Here is a 21,871-nt window from a genome sequence, read left to right on the forward strand (position 1 = left end):
GATCCATCTGCACTCCTTCCCCTGGCTCCTCCCACACGTCAGCAGCTGAAGGGTTACCGTGTGGCAGATGGGGGCTGTGGGACGCTGGCCTCACCCTTACACTGGCACCCCTCACATTGGTTCCTGACCCCCTGTATCCTGCTTGTTCAACACTTTGAATCTCACTCCTACAGAGAAACCAACTGCGTCACCCTCTGTGTTTTTGTGGTGACCTGGGGTCCATGCAAACCTTCTCTCCACATGCTGTCTTCTTCATCCCTGCTTCTTCCGACACATTTAAGTTTGCTATTTGAAATTATTTCCTGAAAGTAAAAATGAGATCTTTTTTAAAAGGTAGGCATGAGGGGGCTTCTTTGGTGGCTCAGTGATAAAGAATCCTCCAGCCAGTGCAGGAGACAAGGGTTCAATCCCTGGTCCAGAAAGATCCCACGTGCCGCGGAGCAGCTAAGCCCATTCTCCGCAACTACTGAGCCTGTGATCTAGAGCTGGGAAACTGCAACTACTGAAGTCTGTGTCCTAGAGCCTGTGCTTCGCAACAAGAGAAGCCTGGGCATTGCTAAAGAGCAGCCCCCACCCACCATAGCCAGAGAAAGCCTGAGCAGCAATGAAAACCAGGCACAGACAAAAATAGATATTAAAAAAAAAAAAAAAGAAATAGTGTGAGTCGCTCAGTTATATAAGACTCTTTGCAACCCCTTGGACTGTAGCCCGCCAGGCTCCTCTGTCCATTCTCCAGGTAAGAATATTAGGGTGGGTTGCCATTTTCTTCCCCAGGGAAATCTTCCCAACCCAGGAATTGAATTCATGTCTCCTATATTGCAAGCAGATTCTCTATTGTAAAAAAAAAAAAAAAAAAGTCATTCCTTCAAAAAAAAGGTAGGCATGAAGGCAGTAATAGTAGGATTTCCTGTGATTCTGGTCCCATCGCCTTGAGCTGTGTGACTTCAGGCAACTGACTGAACCTCTCTGAACCTCAGTTCTCTGACGTGTAAGGTGGGGTGACAATCTCTCCCTTTGAGGGTTGCAGTGAGCTTGGAAGGTAATCTCTATGAAGGAGCAGCCACAGGCGGGGCTCAGATGTCACAGCTACTGTTATATAAATAGCCCCAAATGGAGGACGTGAGCTCTGAATTTTTCAAAGATAATGATCTGAATTCAACCACAACACTTCACAAACACTTCCCAGTGACCCAGATAGTAGAGGCAGAGCCCTGCCTCCAGCTAGAGGAGCTTCCACCGCTGGTGACAAGCACACTCGTTCCTGACGCTAGCAATGGGGAAGCACTGAACCGGATGTAGGGGCTCTGTCGTGTCCCAGGTTTGCAGCTATTCGTCTAATGGAACGAGGCCTATTTCCTCAATCAACAAAAGGGCAGGTTAACCTTAATTATCACTGGAGTCTCTCCCAGCTCTCAGACCCTGGGATCCTATTGAGATTAATGGTAAACATGTCCTGTAATATTTTAGTTTGCACCCGAAATACCTGCTTTTACTGAGGCTCAGACTGCTGGGTGGGCTCCCCAAGGAATTTGGAGACTGTCTCTTACATTTAGATAAATCTCTGAATATTCATTGGAAGGACTGAGGCTGAAGCTGAAGCTCCAATACTTTGGCCACCATCAGGTGTCCCGATGAGGTGCCCTCCTCAGGGAAAGACTGAGGGCAGGAGGAGAAGGGAGTGACAGAGGATGAGATGGTTGGAGGGCATCACTGACTCAATGGACATGAGCTTGAGCAAACTCTGGGAGATGGTGAAGGACAGGGAAGCCTGGCGTGCTGCAGTCCACGGGGTCACAAAGAGTTGGAGATGACTCAGCGATTGAACAACAGCAACAAATCTCGGGGTTCTTCTTAGATTTGACACAGATGAGTATTTTAAGGTCAAGAACCACACCATTTCTTCATCCAGTGCCCCAAACTTTAATGGCTCCTATGTCCCATGTGTAAAGTGCAGTAAACCGTCACCTAGAAGTTTCTGTGCTTAGTGAGCTATTCTGATGTCTACCCTCAGTCTCTAGCATATGGATGGCCAGGCAGATGGGCACACAGATGAAGCCAGGCACTCAGAGCTGGCCTGGCTGTTCGGGCAAACATAACTTGACCTTGATTTACTCGCAGGGTGAAGACTCTTATCTCAGACCTTGTCCACATCCTTTCGAAGCCCCTTCCCTTTCCTTGTCTTTCATGTTACTCACACAGGCCACAGGGGCCATATGCGTGCTCTTTTGTTTTCAGCAACATCAGAAAAGAATAAAAAAAAAACACTCACCTAATCCACAACTGTTTTCACCCATCCACCTTTCCTCCAGCCAAGGGAGTTCTCAGTGCACCCTCTCAGATGCTTTTCCTGGGAACAAAGTGCTCCAGAAGCAGCTTTAGCAGTGCCCAAGGACCCTGCTGATGGGCCCCTGGGGGAGGCGGGCCCCCGGGGAGGGGGCAGCCACTGCTAAATGCACTCACCCTTTCATTTCAACAAGCCCCCCGCAGGCCACATGTCTGCATGTCAAAGAGTGAGAGGCTCTGCTGCACACAAGTGAAGCAGAGTCCTCCCAGCTCTAGAGAATCAGACTTCCCGCTCAAAGGAACGACTTCCCTCCAGGTGTTGGTATTTCTGGTTAACTCAAGGGACACAAAAACACCTCAGCCCAAAACTCATCTTAGTTCTTTGTTGTTGCCATTGGCTAGTCATTAAATCATGTCCAACTCTTGGGGACCCCAAGGACTACAGCCCCCCAGGCTCCTCTATCCATGGGACTTTCCAGGCAAGAATACTGGAGTGGGTTGCCATTTCTTTCTCCAGGGCATCTTCCCAACCCAGGGATTGAACCCACGTCTCCTGCATTGGCACTTTACTACTGAGTCACCGGGGAAGCCCACATCTTAGTTCTATTCTCTTCTAAAAACAAAATGGCAAACACAAAGGATAGCTTTATGTTGGGGGGAGTGGCATTGAGAGCATACGCCAAACGAGAGAAAGGGTATCAGGATCCCAACTCCAATTAGGAAGCCCCAGTCTGCAGCTCTTGTCACTCCGACTGGGTGACCGGCTGCGTAGAGGAAGAGAAGGGACTGCCCTGCATCACCAAGTTTCTCATCTTTTATTAGAAACCCAAGCAGTAGGAGCTGTCCTTCTGGAAACAGCACCAGATGGTTGATGGTTTGGTCTAACGTTCAAATGGAGAGAGCAGGACCTCCCTGGTGGCCCAGTGGATAAGAATTTGCCTGCCAATTCAAGGGACACGGGTTCAACCCCTGGTCCGGAAAGATCCCACCTGCTGCAGAGCAACCAAGCCTGTTCGCCACAACTACTGAGCGCCTGCGCTAGAGCTGGTGAGCCACAGCTACTGAAGCCTGTGTGCCTAGAGCCCGCGCTCTGCATTAAGCAATGCCACCACAGTGAGAAGCCTGGGCATCCAACTTGCCACATTTAGAGAAAAGTCCACGCAAAGCAATCAAGACCCTGCACAGCCAAAAGTAAATAGATAAATCTTTAAAAAAAAAAAAAAGAGAGAGAGAGAAGAAGAGGGAGAGGCAAGAAAGGACAGAACAGACGCCTGGGAGACAGAACGGCTGGTCTGGATTCTTAGTCTGTTGCAGTGCATCCAGCGGATGCCTCAGCACTCTCTCTCCCCCGGCATGGGCATGGTGAGATGGAGGAGGTGAGGCTCCAGCAATCCACTGGAGGGTAAACAAAACAACGGAGACCAGAAGCAGGGAGTGGCCCAGGGGCCCCCACCCTTGTCCACCTTCCTCCCAGACCTGCATGGTGACACAGCCCAGAGCAAGGCAGCCCTCAGTGACTGCCGCCAGTGTCAGCTGGAGACGCTGAAAGTGCACGGATTCTTGCACTTCAGTTGAACAGGGAATTCCCGGAGGCCACACACCTACAAATATCCCAAGGGGAGGTGCACCCGGGCCAGTGTGGATGGAGGTGGGGTGGGTGCAGGGCGGAGGGACACGTGCGTGGGGTCCCGCCTGTGTCTTTCCAATTACCTGTCTCAGCTAAAATCCGAAATGAGACAGGAAACACTTTCGACATCAGAAGAGCTCAATTTTAACTCTCTGAGAGTGGAAGCTCTTGGGGTTTGCAGGATTAATGATAATCACTGGCTCTCTTTCTGCCTCTGCCCACACGAAAGGTCGGAGGTGGCAAGACCATATCAGTGTTCCTCTGAGCCCCTGGTAGGACCCCGCCTGGGCCCCCAGTCCGAGCTCTGAGCATTCACCCTAAGTCCCAGCACCAGACTAGGAATGTACACAGTTCTTCTCCACTCCAGAAGCAGCACACACTTTCAATCCTCTCTGAAGAGAAGATAACATCCAATTTAGAAATGTATCGATGCTTTAAAAAGACAGAGAGAAAAACAGTTCCCTTCCCACTTGCAAAAACTTTTTCTGTGTTTGCCTCCTGAGTTGGGGAAATGGGCAGAGTGGAGAGCAGAGAAAGATTTCTGTTAGAAAGGCAGAGCCTCTGGTGGAAACAGGAAATAGATTTGGAAGTGTGGGTACAAGAGTAAAGGCGGAAAAAGCCCCTTTGCTGAACTCTGAAAATTTTAGAGTAAAACTAGGGAATGAGGGCAGCTGCCATGCTATGTGGGAAGAAAATTCATAAGGATAATACGAGGAAAGGGGATGTAAAGACATTTTGCTGAGTCACACAAACAGAATTGTCCTTCAACATGCCTCTGCTTCCCTGGTGGCTCAGATCATAAAGAATCTGCCTGCAATGCAGGAGGCCTGGGTTTTGACCCCTGGGTCAGGAAGATCCCCTGGAGAAGGAAATGGCTACCCACTCCAGTGTTCTTGCCTGGAGAAGTCCATGGACAGAGGAGCCTGGCGGGTTACAGTCCACGGGTTTGCAAAGAGTCGGACATTACTGAGCAACTTTCACTCACTCACTCCTCTGCAAGATTTCAGGAGAGAAGAGGCATTTTCCATTCTTTTTTTTTCCTTTTAAGATGTTGTACTGCTGTTTCTTTTATGACCTCTCTGAGAAGGACTTTAAAAAAAAATCCCAGATTTAATCCTATTAAAAAGAACACCCCACCCTCTGTCTGCCTTTGCTGAACACCCTCCTACCCCACCTTCTTCAGATGACATCTGGATCAGTCTTTGCATGGTTCCAGGGCAAAGGGTTATAGTCAAGTTCTTTACTAGTTCTTAGTTATAGATCAGGGAAGTTTCATTGCTTCTAGATTCCAGGAAAATTGCTTTGATAAAAAGCAAGTCCGTGGGAGTAAGAAGTTCTGACTTTCCCTTGTCCCCACATGACCTCCTCGATGCTCAGGCTAATTTATGATGATCCCGGAAATTTCCAGGGCCTAATTTAAAAAAGCATATCACCACGTAAATAGTTTTTAAGGACACCAAGTTGTCCCAAGGGCAATTTGCCTTGTTCTTTTCCAATTTCTGTATTTGGAAACTTTTTTGGTTTGTGATTGAGTTGTCAGATTCTGAATGCATCTGAGGTCAATCCTTGATTCTTTGTGCTAGTGAATAATCGTGAGAGTTGCTCTGTATACTTCTTACTGATTTTTTGGAAGTAAAATTACTTGCAGTGAAATGCACAGATCTGCAGTGTACAATTTTGATGAATTTTGGCCATTAACCAAAAATTTCAGAAATGGAGGTCTGATTGAAATAGAAAGGTGTTTATTTGGGGTTTGTTAGGGATACCCCAGAGAAGCCCTTGAGCAAGGGGGACAGGGCAAGGGTGGTGAGAATTGGGAGACTGGGACTGACACTATTTATACTCTGTATAAATAGGTAACTAATGAGAACCTACTATATAACAGGGAGCTCTACTCTATGCTCTGTGGTGACCTAACTGGGAAGGAAGTCCAAAAAAGAGGGGATCTATGTACATCTCTGCCTGATTCATCATGCTGTACAATAGAAACTAACACAATATTGTAGTGCAACTAGACTCCAATAAAAACTAAGCAAAGAAGCCCTTGAACTGTCTCCCCCACTCCACCCCCAACAATAAAATAAGGGAGGCTTATAAAGGGAAAACCAAGGTTACAGTTAGTGACAGCAGGACTTGTTTACCAAGAATTATAGTTGGAGCTGGCAAGCCTAAGGGTGCTTGCTGAGTACCAATTGGTTGACATCTGAAAAGGCTGCACAGTTTCAAGGGGGGACCTTGAGACCCTCAGTTTGCAGCTGCTGGCAGCTATTGTTTTGAAAACGGTTGGTGGTGTCCTTAAGTTTGGTGCAATTCAGAGAAAATTCAAGTTCTTGGTGGTGCAGGGAAGTGTCTGGGAGCAGGTCTTCCATGGCCCCTGACTCCACTTTTGTGTGCCTGAACTGTGATGAGTCCATTATCATTTCATTTTCATTACCCATTGATTCGTTGCAGCCAGCCCTGCCCACCACACACAAACCCTGGCTTAATTTCTTTCTGTATACTAGTTTTGTCTTTTCTTGAACTTTATAGAAGTGGAATCAATGTGCGTGTGTGTTGTTTTATCTTCTTTTGTGTTGTTTTATCTTCTTTTGTTCAACATAATGTTTTTGAGATTACTTAAAGCTACTATAAATGTTTAAGTGTTTTCATAGACACAAGATCTCACTCCTGCTGGATAAATACCCAGGAGTGGGATGGTCGGATCGTAGGGCAGGTATATGTTTAACTTCATTTTTAGAAACTTTGAATTTTCCAAAGTAGCAGCGTTATTTTCACTCCCACCAGTAATGTCAGCAAGTTACAGTCGCTCCCTGGCAACATTTGGTATTGTCAGTCTTGTATCTATTTTACCCATTCTAATGGACTCTTTCAACGTGGCTTCTGATTTGTTTTTCTGTGATGTCTAATGTTGTCTTGAGCACCTTTTCAACTGATTGCTGATAATCAGATATCTTCTTTGGAGAAGTGACTTGAACAATCTTTACCCACTTATTTATTGTATCCATCATTATGGTATCATACAGAGAAATTTCACTGCCCTAAAAATCCTCCATGCTCCGAATATTCATATCTCCAGCCTCCCTAACCCTTAGCAACCACTGATTTTTCCTTTTTACTACCTTCATAGTTTTTCCTTTTCTAGAATGTCTTATAGTTAGAATCATACGATGTGTTTTATTTTAAGATTGTCATCTTTCACTTAGTAATATGCATTAATGTTTCCTCTGTCTTCTCTGGCTTGATAGCTCATTTCTTTTTAGCTCTGAATAACATTCCACTGTCTGAATTTACCACAGTTTATTTGTCCACTCATTTACTGAGGGACATCCAAGATTGCTTTTTCTGGACAGAGAAAAAAGGAGCTGAACTAGCATCTATTCTAGGACTATTATGTGCTGGGTGCTCTGCAAGTTACCTCGATATGTTATTTCACATAATTTTAAAACAAATCAGTAAAATAATAATTATTATACAAATTTTACAGAAAAGGAAGCCGTGTCTTAGATAAGTAGCTGCAATAAAACTGTGTGGCTAGTAAGCTGGTGGAGCTACAATTTAGAGACCCAGCTTCCTTCCTTTTCCACCACACTGCATTTCTTGCCTTATGATTATTACAGTGACCAGAATTTAATTAAGTGACGGGGTTCCCAGGTGGCGCTAATGGTAAAGAACCCACCTGCCAAAGCAGGAGACATTAAGAGACTCGGGTGCGATCCCTGAGTCGGGAAGATTCCCTGGAGGAGGGCATGGCAACCCACTCCAGTGTTCTTGCCTGGGGAATTCCATGGACAGAGGAGCCTGGCAGGCTACAGTCCATAGACTCACAAAGAGTCAGAGATGACTGAAGTGACTCAGCATGTACGCATGCACATTATGTCACAGGTTCCTCTCAACTGCTGGCCCACTCGGCCATTCAAATTGCTGTTGTTTAGTCCCTTCTGGGTTAGAGGTGGGGCAAGCTGTTCACATTCTCCTCATCCTCTTGGGGGTGTTGGGAGGGTCCTGCATCCTGGATGAGGATGGGGTGGTCTCCAGGACGATGAGTGGCTGGGCAGAGTGTGAGGGCTCAGAGAAGCTCCACTCCATGCTGAGTGATTGACACACAACTGGCAGCTGGTCCTCTGCCGGCCGCAGGTACGGCCACCTGCCCAGAACTGATGCCCTTCTGCTGGGTGGTGAGGCCAGCTGCAGGCAGCCTGGCCGCCTCACTCTCTCCCACTTTCTGTGCCATCCTGTTCACTTCCTCCACACGGCCTATGACTTTTTCCTGAAAAATCTCATCTCTTGAAGCAGGGCAACGTGTCTAGAGACACACAGTGGAATCCCTGTTCTGATGAGACCAGCACGTTTCCCACCCCGTGATAGTTGGGTGTTCGGCCACTTCTTCAAGTGTCTTTAGTGGGGAACCAGTGATGCGTTTTTGGGCCACGGGAGGGTCAGGTTTTGTGGCGTGAGAAGAAATTTGGAAAACTCAGAGGTGGGTAGATGGGTGAGAAACACATTTCCTACTCACCACACACTGAGTAAACACTTTACAAATATTTCTCCCCCAAGAAAGGATTTCTCAACAGACACATTTCATCCCTCAGTTAAATCCGTGTGGCTTCCCCGGCTCCCCGCCTTTCCTCGTGTTAGTGAAATGAAATTTGCTCAGTCGTGTCCGACTCTTTGTGACCCCATGCACATGGAATTCTCCAGGCCATGGAATTCTCCAGGCCAGAATACTGGAGTGGGTAGCCTTTCCCTTCTCCAGGGGATCTTCCCAACCCCAGGATCGAACCCAGGTTTCCCGCATTACAGGAGGATTCTTTACCAGCTGAGCCACCAGGGAAGCCTTTCCTCATGTTCCTTGTGAAGAAACTATGCTTGCTCGGTGGGAGTCATCAGAATAAAACCCCAGTTGTTTCTACTCATTTAGTTTGAAAGACACTGTAGCTTGGAGAAGAACTTGGCTGAAGTTAAATTTTGAACCATCTCTGATCTGAAGGTTTCTGAAGAACCTTCAACAGCCTGAGTGTCTTTCCAGGAAAAAGTGGGGTACATGCCAATCCCTTAAATCAGGGGAAGAAATGTGGGATTAGATCATTTTGATGGTTGTCTGTGCCTGTGTTTGGAAGCTCCTGGATGACTAAGGTGCCTTTTTGTCTTGGCAGAGGTTTGTCACGATGACCCTCCGAGTCTCAGAAACGCCATGTTCAAGGTCCTCAGGTACAAGGTGGGCACCATGATAAACTGCGACTGCAAGACAGGCTTCCGCAGAGTGTCGGTCGTCATGCGCTGTGCGGGGAACTCCAGCCACTCTGCCTGGGAAAACAGATGCCTCTGCAACAGCATCTGTAAGAGTTTCCACTGGTAACCCCGAGGGAAGGAGAAAACTGTAGCAAAGAGGGAGGCAGGGCTCCCCCCAACTTTCCTTGGGGGCTGGGGGGGCGGGTAGAATTCGTTTACAATGTTGTTAGTTTCTGTTGGATAAGAAAGTGAATCAGCTACAAGTGTACATATATCCCCTCCCTCCTGAGCCTCCCTCCCACCCCTCTAGGTCACCACAGAGCACCGAGTCGAGCTCCCTGTGCGGTACAGCAGCTCCCTACTAGCTGTTTCACACACAGTAGTATATATATGTCAATGCTGCTCTCTCAGTTCATCCCATCCTCCCCTTCCCTTGCTGGTCCACATGTCCATTCTCTGCATCTGCATCTCTATTCCTGCCCTGCACATAGGTTCATCTGTACTGCTTTTCCATGATTCAGAAAGACACATGCACCTCAGTGTTCATTGCAGCACTATTTACAATAGCCAGGACATGGAAGCAACCTAAATGTCCATTGAGAGAGGAATGAATAAAGAAGATGTGCTACGTATATACAATGGAATATTACTCGGCCATAAAAAGGGATGAAATTGGGTCGTTTGTAGAGATTTGGGTGGACCTAGACTCTGCCACACCAAGCCCTCAAGGAAACCACACTTTAAGAGGGTGTGGGGGGGCAGGCATTACACTAATAATTACTAAACAACTGAAAATAATCATAGTTCATAATGATGTGAACATAGCCTGGGAACAGAGCTGTTCTCCATAGCAGCTGCACCACTGCTATTCTTCAGTTCAGTCCAGTCGCTCAGTCGTGTCCAACTCTTTGCAACCCCGTGGTTTGCAGCGGGCCAGGCTTCCCTGTCCTTTCCCAACTCCCAGAGCCTACTCAAATTCATGTCCATCAAGTTAGTGATGCCAGCCAACCACCTTATCCTCTGTTGTCCCCTTCTCTTCCTGCCCTCAATCTTTCCCAGCATCAGGGTCTCTTCAAATGAGTCAGCTCTTTACATCAGGTGGCCAAAGTATTGGAGTTTCAGCTTTAGCAACAGTCTTTCCAATGAATATTCAGGACTGATTTCCTTGAAGATTGACTGGTTTGATCTCCTTGCAGTCCAAGGGACTCTCAAGAGTCTTCTCTAATACCATAGTTCAAAAGCATTAGTTCTTTGGCACTCAGTTTTCTGTATGGTCCAACTCTCACATCCATACATGGCCACTGGAAAAACCATAGCTTTGACTAGACGGACCTTTGTTGGTAAAGTAACGTCTCTGCTTTTTAATATGCTGTCTAGGTTGGTCATAGCTTTTCTTCCAAGGAGCAAGCGTATTTTCATTTCATGGCTGCAGTCACCATCTGCAGTGATTTTGGAGCCCCCCAAAATAAAGTCTGCCACTGTTTCCATTGTTTCCCCATCTATTTGCCATGAAGTGATGGGAACAGATGCCATGATCTTAATTTTCTGAATGTTGAGTTTTAAGCCAATTTTTTCACTCTCTTCTTTCATTTTCATCATGAGGCTCTTTAGTTCTTCACTTTCTGCTGTAAGAGTGGTGTCATCTGCATATCTGAGGTTATTGATATTTCTCCCAGCAATTCTGATTCCAGCTTGTGCTTCATCCAGCCCAGCATTTCGCATGATGTACTCTGCATATAAGTTAAATAAGCAGTGTGACAATATACACTCTTGACATATTCCTTTCCCAATTTAGAACCAGTCGATTGTTCCATGTCTGGTTCTAACTGTTGCTTCTTGACCTGCATACAGATTTCTCAGGAGGCAGGTAAGGTGGTCTGGTATTCCCATCTCTTTAAGAATTGTCCAGTTTGTTGTGATCCACACAGTCAAAGGTTTTAGTGTAGTCAATAAAGCAGAAGTAGATGTTTGTCTGGAATTCTCTTGCTTTTTCTATGATCCAACAATCATAGGATGTTGGCAATTTGATCTCTGGTTCCTCTGCCTTTTCTAAATACAGCTTGAACATCTGGAAGTTCTTGGTTACTGTACTGTTGAAGCCTAGCTTGGAGAATTTTCAGCATTACTTTGCTAGTGTGTGAAATGAGTGCAGTTGTGTGGTAGTTTGAACACTCTTTGGCATTGCTTTTCTTTGGGATTGAAATGAAAACTGACCTTTTTGAGTCCTGTGGCCACAGCTGAGTTTTCCAAATTTGCTAGCATATTGACTGCAGCACTTTAGCAGCAACATCTTTCAGGATTTGAAGTAGTTCAGCTGGAATTCTATCACCTCCACTGGCTTTGTTCATAGTGATGCTTCCTAAGGCCCACTTGACTTCACATTCCAGGATCTCTGTTCTAGTTGAGTGATCACATCATCGTGGTTGTCTGGGTCATGAAGATCTTTTTTGTATAGTTCTTCTGTGTATTCTTGCCACCTCTTCTTAATATCTTCTGCTTCTGTTAGGTCCATACCATTTCTGTCCTTTATTGTGCTTATCTTTGCATGAAAAGTTCCCTTGGTTTCTCTAATTTTCTTGAAGAGATCTCTAAACATGTCCATTCTATGGTTTTCCTCTATTTTTTTGCATTAATCACTTAGACAGACTTTCTTATCTCTCCCTGCTATTCGTTGGAACTCTGCATTCAAATGGGTATATCTTTCCTTTTCTCCCTTCCTTTCACTTCTTTTCTCAGCTATTTGTAAAGCCTCCTCAGACAACCATTTTGCCTTTTTGCATTTCTTCTTGGGGATGGTTTTGGTAACTGCCTTCTATACAGTGTCACAAACTTCCATCCATAGTTCTTCAGGCACTCTGCCTATTAGATTTAATCCCTTGAATCTATTTCTCACTTCCACTGTATAATCATAGAAAGTGAAAGTGAAGTCGCTCAGTCATGTCCAACTCTTTGCAACCCCATGGACTGTAGCCTACCACAGTCCTCCATCCATGGGATTTTCCAGGCAAGAGTACTGGAGTGGGTTGCTATCTCCTTCTCCAGAGGATCTTCCCGACCCAGGGATTGAACCTGGGTTTCCCGAATTGTAGGCAGACGCTTTACCATCTGAGCCACCAGGGAAATGGGATTTGATTTAGGTCATACTTGAATGGTCTAGTGGTTTTCCTTGTTTCTTCAATTTAAGTCTCAATTTTGCAATAAGGAGTTGATGATCTGAGCCACATTCAGCTCCTGGTCTTGTTTTTGCTGACGGAATAGAGCTTCTCCATCTTCACCCGCAAAGAACAGAATCAATCTGATTTTGGTATTGACCATCTGGTGATGTCTACATGTAGAGTTGTCTCTTGGGTTGTTGGAAGAGGGTGTTTTCTATGACAGTGTTTCTCTTGGCAAAACTCTGTTCACCTTTGCCCTGCTTCATTTTGTACTCCAAGGCCAAACTTGCCTGTTACTCCAAGTGTCTCTTGACTTCCTACTTTTGCATTTCAGTCCCCTGTGATGAAAAGGACATCTTTTTTTGATGTTAGTTCTAGAAGGTCTTGTAGGTCATCATAGAACTGTTCGATTTCAGCTTATTCAGCATTAGTGGTTAGGGCATAGACTTGGATTACTGTGACATTGAATGGTTTGCCTTGGAAGCAGAGACCATTCTGTCTTTTCTGAGACTGCACACATTGCCATTCTTTAGGATGCCCTCTGACTCTTAGCCAACAAAAGTCGTCTGGTCAAGGCTATGGTTTTTCCAGTAGTCATGTATGGATGTGAGAGTTGAACTGTGAAGAAAGCTGAGCACCGAAAAATTGATGCTTTTGAACTGTGGTGTTGGAGAAGACTCTTGTGAGTCCCTTGGACTGCAAGGAGACCCAACCAGTCCATCCTAAAGTAGATCAGTCCTGGGTGTTCATTGGAAGGACTGATGCTGAAGCTGAAACTCCAGTACTTTGGCCACCTCATGCAAAGAGTTGACTCATTGGAAAATACCCTGATGCAGGGAGGGATTGGGGGCAGGAGGAGAAGGGGACGACAGAGGATGAGATGGCTGGATGGCATCACCGACTCGATGGACATGAGTTTGGGTGAACTCCGGGAGTTGGTGATGGACAGGGAGGCCTGGCGTGCTGCGATTCATGGGGTTGCAAAGAGTTGGACATGACTGAGCGACTGAACTGAACTGACTCTTAAATGACCTGCCTTCGGCAAACAGGAGTGACTGAGATTGCTCCTCTGGCCACCACACTCACCTCCATGCATGGTGTTGACAAGCTGATGGCCAGAACGGGGCCCCTTTGGGGGAGACACACAAACACAAACCATTCCACCAGAAAAGCTCGGGTCCTTCGGAGACACATTGTAGGCTACTATCATCACATACAGGAAGACTGCCTGGTGGGCTGGTGCTCTGCTGCCCATGAACAGGCCCTCTGACAGCCCCCCAAGGACAGGGTATGTGGGGCTCATTTTTATAACCTCTGCATCCCCCGATATTGCCTGGCACGTTACAGGCCCTAGAAAGATGTTCTTTTTGAGAGTTTTCTCTTTTAAACACCTATGATGTTATCGTCTTCATTCCCTCCATATTCTCTAGCCCCTGCCAAGAACCCAGTAAAACAAGTCACTCCTGGACCCAAAGAACAGAATGAAAGAAAACCCACAGACGTGCAGAGCCAAACGCAGCCCCCGGAGCAAGCTGACCTTCCAGGTAGGAGCGAACCTGCTCTCTCACAGACACATGCAGTGCGCCCCCGAGGAGGAGAGTCCGGCCTGTGGTCCTCTCTCCCGAGGACGTCCTGGGGACCGGCGCTGCGGCGCGGTGGTGGCAGGCTGTCTGCTCAGCATCTCGAGCCTCTCTTCCAGCAGCCGGCCTGGGCTCTGGGCTTCCTCCAGGCTTGGGAACTGGCCCCAGCGAGCTCAATTCAACTCCACTCAACTCACTTTCTTTCAAATAGCATTTTGGGGGCTAACTGCTCCAAGCACAGTGGCCAGACAATACCAATCTGAGTCGGCAGTGTTCCTTGGCCTCAAAAGATGCTCTATGTTTCCCTTAAGGAAGAGACACTGAACCGTGAGCCAAGTAATCTACTTCCAGACGTTTATTTCTAACAGGACAGTGTTCTGAGGTGGGTGTGGCCACACCGGCTTCTGGAAGCTGCAGACAAAACTTGGGCTAATGGGCTGTGGAAGAGCCTGTGCCATGTCACCCAGCTGCTGCCCCGACTTTCCAAAATTAATAAGGAGGAAGTCAGCCTTGACATCAGGAAGAAAGGAGCCCGTTAGGGAAACCTGAGCTTTAGGGGGCCCAGCTGACCTTACAATACCCTGTGCCCCTACGCTAATTGTACAACTTTACAAAGAACTTTACGACTTTGTATATAATCTCATTCCAACCTCAGAACCCAGTGAGTCAAGGACCAGGAAATATTCCTTCAATTTACTGATGGAATTGAGATGCAGAGACAATTAAAGACATGGCACAACTCACAAAATGGGACTGAAATAAGGGTTTCCTGAATTAGACCAGGGGTCTTGGCATGATTATTTAAGCTACTTTGAATTTATTATCAGCTTTTATTAATTAAAAAAAAATAAAAATACAATGACTAATCTGGGGAACCTGCTGCAATATGCTGTTTCCTGTCCTTGTCACTGTGACTTTGTTCTGGAGTGAGGTTTCAGAACACGTTCATTGTTTTCCTCTGCTTCTCCCCTCCCATATTCCACAATTACTGAAAGTTTTCTCAAGAAGTCAGTGTTTACTCTCCTTACTCAAGAGATAACCAGCTGCCTCTGGCTAAGGGGTGCTGCGCAGACTGTCTTAATTTGGAGGTTTTGAAAGAAGCAAATCCAATTCCAACGAGTCTGGACAGTTATGAATTTTACTGACTGGAAAGGCAATTTGATTCTGAGACTTAAACACATATTCAAGCATGAACTGCAAGACACTGTACTGAGCAGACCCCTTGGGATGGGACCACTGGTCCTCCTGCCGCAGAGGGTCATGGAGGGCAGTGCGAGGGGTTATGTTGGATCTTTGGGGTTGTGGAAGGTCAGAGCATAAACACAGCTTCACAGTTCTGGGCTTAGAAGGATCTGTGGTTCCGTGTGTCCAGATTTGCGGGGCAGGGGAGGGGATTAAATCAGAACAGAACATAATCTGTGGGGTTAAAGGTCAGCCAGACTTGGGTTTTAGTTGGGTGAGGGGAAAGTTACTGGACATGGGAATTTTCAGAGGCCTTAAAAGGGCCAGCTTCAGGCATGGCTTGATCAGGGACCGGGCTCCATTCCTCTAAGATCATCTTGGTGCTTCCCTCATCCCATCTTTGGATTTGTCCCGAGTACTTCTCCGTGGCCCCAAGATGACCACTTTAGATGTGCTTCCTCACTTAGCAGTCGAGATCTAGGTGGTCTCCACATCTCCTCAGCCCAGACAAGCTGGAACCTGCCCTTAACCCTAAGCTGAGACCACTGTTCGAACACCTGTCCACTTAGCAAATCTCTCCCTGTCAGCAGAAGCTCATTTCTCTGCGTTCCCAGAGCAAGCACCTGTGTCTCAAGGGTCATGCTCCCCACGTTCTCCCTGCAGAGGCTCCCCTCCCTGATCCACTGTCTGCTCACTGCAGGGGAGGGGGACTGGGTCTTCGTTCCTTTCACAAAGTACCTAGCAAAGGCCCTGACAAATAGATGTTACCAGTACTTACTGGAAGAAAGTGGGGCGGCGGAGGCAGGGGGGGAAGGAGGAGGGGGCCAAAGAAAAGAAGCAGGACTGTGGTCTGGTCTCTAGGAAGAGGCAGCCTGGACTCACAGCATCTCCTCTACTTGCCTCTGGAATTCCCTTCCCTCGTCCAGGTCACTGCAAGGAGCCGCCACCATGGGAACATGAACGTGAACCTTTAAAGAGAGTCTATCATTTCATCCTGGGGCAGACAGTTCATTACCAGTGCGCCCAGGGATTCAGGGCCCTACAGACTGGTTCTGCTGAAAGCACCTGCACGTTGATCAACGGGGAGATAAAGTGGACCAGGCCCAGGCTCAAGTGCATAAGTGAAGGGGCGAACGGTCAGGTTCCAGGTACAGAGGTGCCCCCCACCCCAGGGTCCACCGCCTCGTGGCTTCCCTGAGGTGGACCAGGCTGGAATCCCTGATCCACCCGCTAAGTGGTCTAGGGTGAGCCACTTCCTTTCCTGGGGCCTCGGGTTGTTCTCTCTCTAGAAAACAGATGAGATAAACTGTAAGGTCTCCACACCCTGGGGTCCCCCATTTCCTGATGGGGATAAAGAGCAGGATCTGAAAGAGGAAGACAGGTGTCTTCCAGAGGGGCCCCCCGCCCCCACATGGTGCCGCTCCCATTTCTAGCTGATCCTGAAATTCCCCCTCTGCCTCTAAGCTACCAAGACTTCCTCATTCAAAAGGGAAAGTCCACCTGCCCTGCATACATTTCCAACTTGCTGACACGTAATGTAAATCTGTTCTCCTGCTATACCAAGAGAAAGCCACCCTCCCCTCTTGTGTGAGTTCCACTTGAGCTTTGCCAAAGTGCAGACATGCAGGGCAGGGACTTTTCAAGCACAGACACACATGCACACACACGTATGCTCATTCACACTCACGGACAACCCACCTACGTTGAGGTCTTCTGCTATTTTCGTCCTGAAATCATATTACCATATCTACAATCAAAAGTCCCCTCATTGGGCCCTAACTTCCAGTGGTTTCTTTGCTTGCCCACATTGCCCAGGCCCCCCACCTCCCTCTTGGATCTTTTGTCGGGGGAGTGCTGAGTTTCTTTCCCATAGCCTGCACCCTGAGAGTCACGCTGCCCACCGGGCATGTCTGAGCAATGGTGAACCTGTCACAGAGAAAAGCTCTCCTTTAGTGCATATCTACTTTAATAGGCTTCCCAGGTGAAGCTAGTGGTAAAGAACTCACCTGCCAATGCAGGAGACTTAAGAGGTTTGATCCCTGCATTGGGAAGATCCCCTGGAGAAGGAAATGGCAACCCGCTCCAGGATTCTTGTCTGGAGAATCCCATGGACAGAGGAGCCTGATGGGCTGCAGCCCATAGGGTCGCAAAGAGTTGGACATGACTGAAGCGACTTAGCACGCACACACTTTGCTTAATGTTTTGATGGAATTTGTATTATGATGACCCAATTCCAAGCTGCAAATGGAAACCAGAGCTGAGTAGGAAGCTTGGGGAGAAAGAGCTCCAAAGAGAGCCAGAGTCAGGGTCACAGTTCCCTCCTCCCGCTCTGCTGGGGTCACACTGAGCCACTTCACTTGACCCTGATGGGGACTACAGAGCCGAGACACACCTTAGCTACCATGTCTAGGGTCAGCTGAGGAGGTGGAGGGGGTGGGTGGGAGACCCCAGACCCCCACTCCCCACCTTCTGCCCCACAAGCATCCTTCTTCTCTCCTCCAGATGACATAGAGCCTTGGGAGAGCACGGAAGCTCCCCCTGGGAGTGGACCTTTCTTAACAACCAGGACGGCAGGGACCACAGGTATGGCTGGCATTTCTTGGAAGATAAAAGCTTGGCTATTAAACTGTGAGGCATGAGAGGGAAGAGCTGGCCTGGGAGCTGCCCCCTGGTGCTAGAGATGGGCACACACCCGCACATGACCTCCCAGGCCTCAAACACAACCAGCGTCGCCAGTGTCAGAGGAGAAGCAAGTTAGAGGGCGCCAGCTCGAGGCAGAAGAACAAAACGTTCAGAAGTTGGGCCAGGGCTCCCCTGGCCTCTCATAGGTCTCCAGCCGCCTGGACTCTCGCAGCCCCAGGCAGTCCCACAGCCAGCATCCACAAGCACCTCCCCCTCTCTTTTGCACAGATTTCCAGAAGCCCACAGAAGAGGTTGCAACGTTGGATACATTCATATTTACCACTGAGTATCAGATCGCAGGTGGGTAGTCACCCAACCATACCGACACATTTGCTTGGTGGGTGGTGAGCTGCTCAGTGAGTTAGTCTAAATTAACTCTTTACACTCTACGATGTGCATAAAACTCAAAGACGAATCCAGAGCATAACACGACTCAAAGTCACAGGCACGGCTGTGGTGAGTCAGCAGTGAGGTCTCCAACCAGCCTCAACCAGGGCCTCCCGGCCAGCTCCCAGAGGACAAACACCCAGCACCTGGATGTGTGTGGGGGGAGGTGGCGTGCCCAGTGGGGGAGAGAAAAAAACATGCCAAGACCACTCCAGGTGCCTTCTGGAGGGAGGCAAAAACAGGCTCTGAGGGGGAAAAAAGAACCAAAAACACCAAAACGGAGCTCGTAGAGTAGACTGCTGGTAACCGGGCCTGGGGATGAGGCAAAGAGAAGACCAGTGTCAAAGGGCACGGACTTCGTCAGCAGAGGAGTTGGTCTAGGGATGGTCAGGGTGTGAGGATTACAGCCAATGATGCTGTGTTGCGGACTTGAAAGTTGCTAAGAGTAACTCTTCAATGTTCTTGGCACAAAAAAGAAATAGTAATTACAAAATATTTTGCAATAAGTAAGTGTACACCTTAAAATTATACAAGGTTACAGGTCAATTATATCTTACGGGGCGGATGGAGGGAGAAAAACAGGCTTTGAGGCAGGTCTAAGACAGACAGATGGACAGCTGGATGGATAACCGCCAGCTCCAGGGAAAGAGTATATGGGAAACAGGGACACTTTCAGGAGATGCTAGCTGCTTATCATTTACCTTTATATTCATCTTGATATTTCAACATTTCATTTACCCCTTGTGGGCCTCACTCAAGATCTGTTTAACTGAGGCTGGGCCTCTGACCCTCTCTGAAGAGGGTGCCTGTCAGCTGCTCCCGAGAAGGAGGCGAGCCCCCGGGAAGGGCTGGGGCCCTTCCCGACCATACCCCCAGGCCCGGGTCCTGGAGCCTCCAGGGAAGCCTGGCCGGGAGGGGGCTGCATTCTGAAAAGGGGTGGCAGAGACTGCCCGGCTCACCTCCCCGGAAGCACTGAGCTGGGTGTGGAGAGCTGGAGGGACCGATACTCGGGAAGGGGCTCTCTCAGCCCCGGGGACCACCTCCCTGACAGACACTCGGGAGGGGGCTCTCTCAGTCCCGGGGACCGCCTCCCTGACAGACACTCAGGAGGGGACTCTCTCAGCCCCGGGGACGCCTCCCTGACAGACACTCAGGAGGGGACTCTCTCAGCCCCGGGGACACCTCCCTGACAGACACTCGGGAGGGGGCTCTCTCAGTCGAGGGGGCTCTCTCAGTCCCGGAGACCGCCTCCCTGACAGACACTCGGAAGGGGGCTCTCTCAGCCCCGGGGACGCCTCCCTGACAGACACTCGGGGGGAGGCTCTCTCAGTCAAGGGGGCTCTCTCAGTTGAGGGGACTCTCTCAGTCCCGGGGACCGCCTCCCTGACAGACACTCGGGAGGGGGCTGTCTCAGTCCCGGGGACGCCTCCCTGACAGACACTCGGGAGGGGGCTCTCTCAGCCCCGGGGACGCCTCCCTGACAGACACTCGGACGGAGGCTCTCTCAGTCAAGGGGGCTCTCTCAGTTGAGGGGGCTCTCTCAGTCCCGGGGACTGCCTCCCTGACAGACACTCGGGAGGGGGCTGTCTCAGTCCCGGGGACGCCTCCCTGACAGACACTCGGGAAGGGGGCTCTCTCAGCCCCGGGGACCACCTCCCTGACAGACACTCGGGAGGGGGCTCTCTCAGTCCCGGGGACCGCCTCCCTGACCTGCTTCTCTGTCCACAGTGGCCGGCTGCATTCTCCTGCTCGCCAGTGTCCTCCTCCTGAGCTGCCTCACCTGGCGGCGGAGATGGTGAGTAGCTGTGAAACAAATAACTGCCTGACACTGTGTGAGTCCCGCAGATACCCAGAACTGCAGTCTTCCGGGAGACGGGAGCAGACACCACAGACTGACCCAGAGAGCTGTTCCAAGTGTTACTCACTCAGTCGCGTTCCACTCTTTGCGACCCCGTGGACTGTAGCCCGCCAGGCTCCTCTGTCCATGGGATTCTCCAGGCAAGAACACTGGAGTGGGTTGCCAGTCCCTACTTCAGGAGATCTTTCTGACCCAGGGATCAAACCCAGGTCTCCTGCATTTCAGTCAGATTCTTTACCGAAAGAGCCACCAAAATCCTTCCTAAAATCCAATGTCATCTGAGAGTGCCCTCTTGTGGCCAAAGGAAATATTACTTTTTTTTTTTTTTTTTTTTTTAGCAATTGGGAGAAGGAAATGGCAACCCACTCCAGTATTCTTGCCTGGAGAACCCCAGGGACGAGGAGCCTAGAGGGCTGCCGTCTATGGGGTCGCACAGAGTCGAACATAACTGAAAAAACTTAGCAGCAGCAGCAGTATTCAGAAAAATAAGATCATGGCAGCCGGTCCCATCACTTCCTGGCAAATAGATGGGGAAACAATGCAAACAGTGACAGACTTTATTTTTTTGGGTTCCAAAATCACTGTGATGATGACTGCAGCCGTGAAATTAAAAAATGCTTACTCCTTGGAAGGAAAGCTATGACCAACCTAGATAGCATATTAAAAAGCAGAGACATTACTTTGCCAACAAAGGTCCATCTAGTCAAGGCTATGGTTTTTCCAGTACTCATGTATGGATGTGAGAGTTGGACTGTAAAGAAAGCTGAGTGGCAAAGAGTTGATGCTTTTGAACTGTGGTGTTGGAGAAGACTCTTGAGAGTCCCTTGGACTGCAAGGAGATCCAACCAGTCCATACTAAAGGAAATCAGTCCTGAATATTCATTGAAAGGACTGATGCTGAAGCTGAAACTCAACTACCTTGACCACCTGATGCAAAGAACTGACTCATTTGAAGACTCTGATGCTGGGAAAGATTGAAGGTGGGAGGAAAAGGGGACAACAGAGGATGAGATGGTTGGATGGCATCACCAAGGCAATAGACATGAGTTTGAGTAGGCTCTGGGAGTTGGTGATAGACAGGGAAGGCTGGTGTGCTGCAGTCCATGGGGTCGCAAAGAGTCAGACACGACTGAGTGACTGAACTGAGCTAGGAGCTGGTGATGAGAGGGAGCTGGCTTACAAAGCCTCCTGAAAGCCAAAAATTAGGTGCTTTGGAGTTTCGCGATCTGCTTTTAAGTTTAGCCATTGTTAAAAACTAAAGTATATAAGCTTACAATTAAATAAGTTAAATAGTACAAAGTCAATAAATATTAAAAATTAATCACTTTCTAATTATTTTAGTGCAGTGGACTACTCTATTCTCAGGGTTGTTTGCATCTGTGTACCTGTGTTGAGGAAATACTGCCTAGATGATGATTTTACATTGTACTTCTCTCCCCAGCTCTGTATCCAGGACGTATTGACACTGGGTTTGGTGGGGATTTTTACACCATGGAGGTGAGCAGACTGTTTCCGAGAGCTGGTTGTTAAGCATTTGCCTGCATGCCAGTTCCTGCAGCCTCACCCCATGGGAGCTCTTAGCCAGGTAGGAGGTAACCAGATGCTGCTGACAGCTGTTTGACAGGGTTGCCACTAGCCACGTGCACATACTTCCGTTTAAACTTAAATAAATTAAATATGATTAAAAGTTCAGTCTACACGTGGCAGTAGCCACATTTCAGGTGTTTGATAGCCACACGTGGCCACCTTGTTGGACAACACAGATACGAGACACTTCCGTCTTCACAGAAAGTTCTTACAGCACAGTGCTGGCTAGAAGCTAGCAGTTTTCAATTCAGGAAATCCCCTTAGCACAGCTAGCTGAGCTATTATTTTTCCTTTTCTGCAG

The 21,871-nt window shown here is 48.4% G+C and overlaps 1 protein-coding gene across 1 annotated transcript in view; it reads left to right on the plus strand.

The window, feature by feature from the left end:
* Positions 1 to 21,871, plus strand: part of IL2RA (interleukin 2 receptor subunit alpha) — a 46,110-nt gene that overhangs the window by 20,046 nt on the left and 4,193 nt on the right. The window contains exons 2-7 of the mRNA XM_043479222.1: positions 9,064 to 9,246; positions 13,725 to 13,838; positions 15,983 to 16,204; positions 17,559 to 17,639; positions 17,967 to 18,038; positions 19,854 to 19,920. Of these exons, the coding sequence (XP_043335157.1) occupies positions 9,064 to 9,246; positions 13,725 to 13,838; positions 15,983 to 16,204; positions 17,559 to 17,639; positions 17,967 to 18,038; positions 19,854 to 19,920 (739 nt within the window). The remainder of the gene's footprint in view (positions 1 to 9,063; positions 9,247 to 13,724; positions 13,839 to 15,982; positions 16,205 to 17,558; positions 17,640 to 17,966; positions 18,039 to 19,853; positions 19,921 to 21,871) is intronic.

This window comes from Cervus canadensis, chromosome 10, assembly GCF_019320065.1.
Source record: "Cervus canadensis isolate Bull #8, Minnesota chromosome 10, ASM1932006v1, whole genome shotgun sequence".
Lineage (NCBI taxonomy): Eukaryota > Metazoa > Chordata > Mammalia > Artiodactyla > Cervidae > Cervus > Cervus canadensis.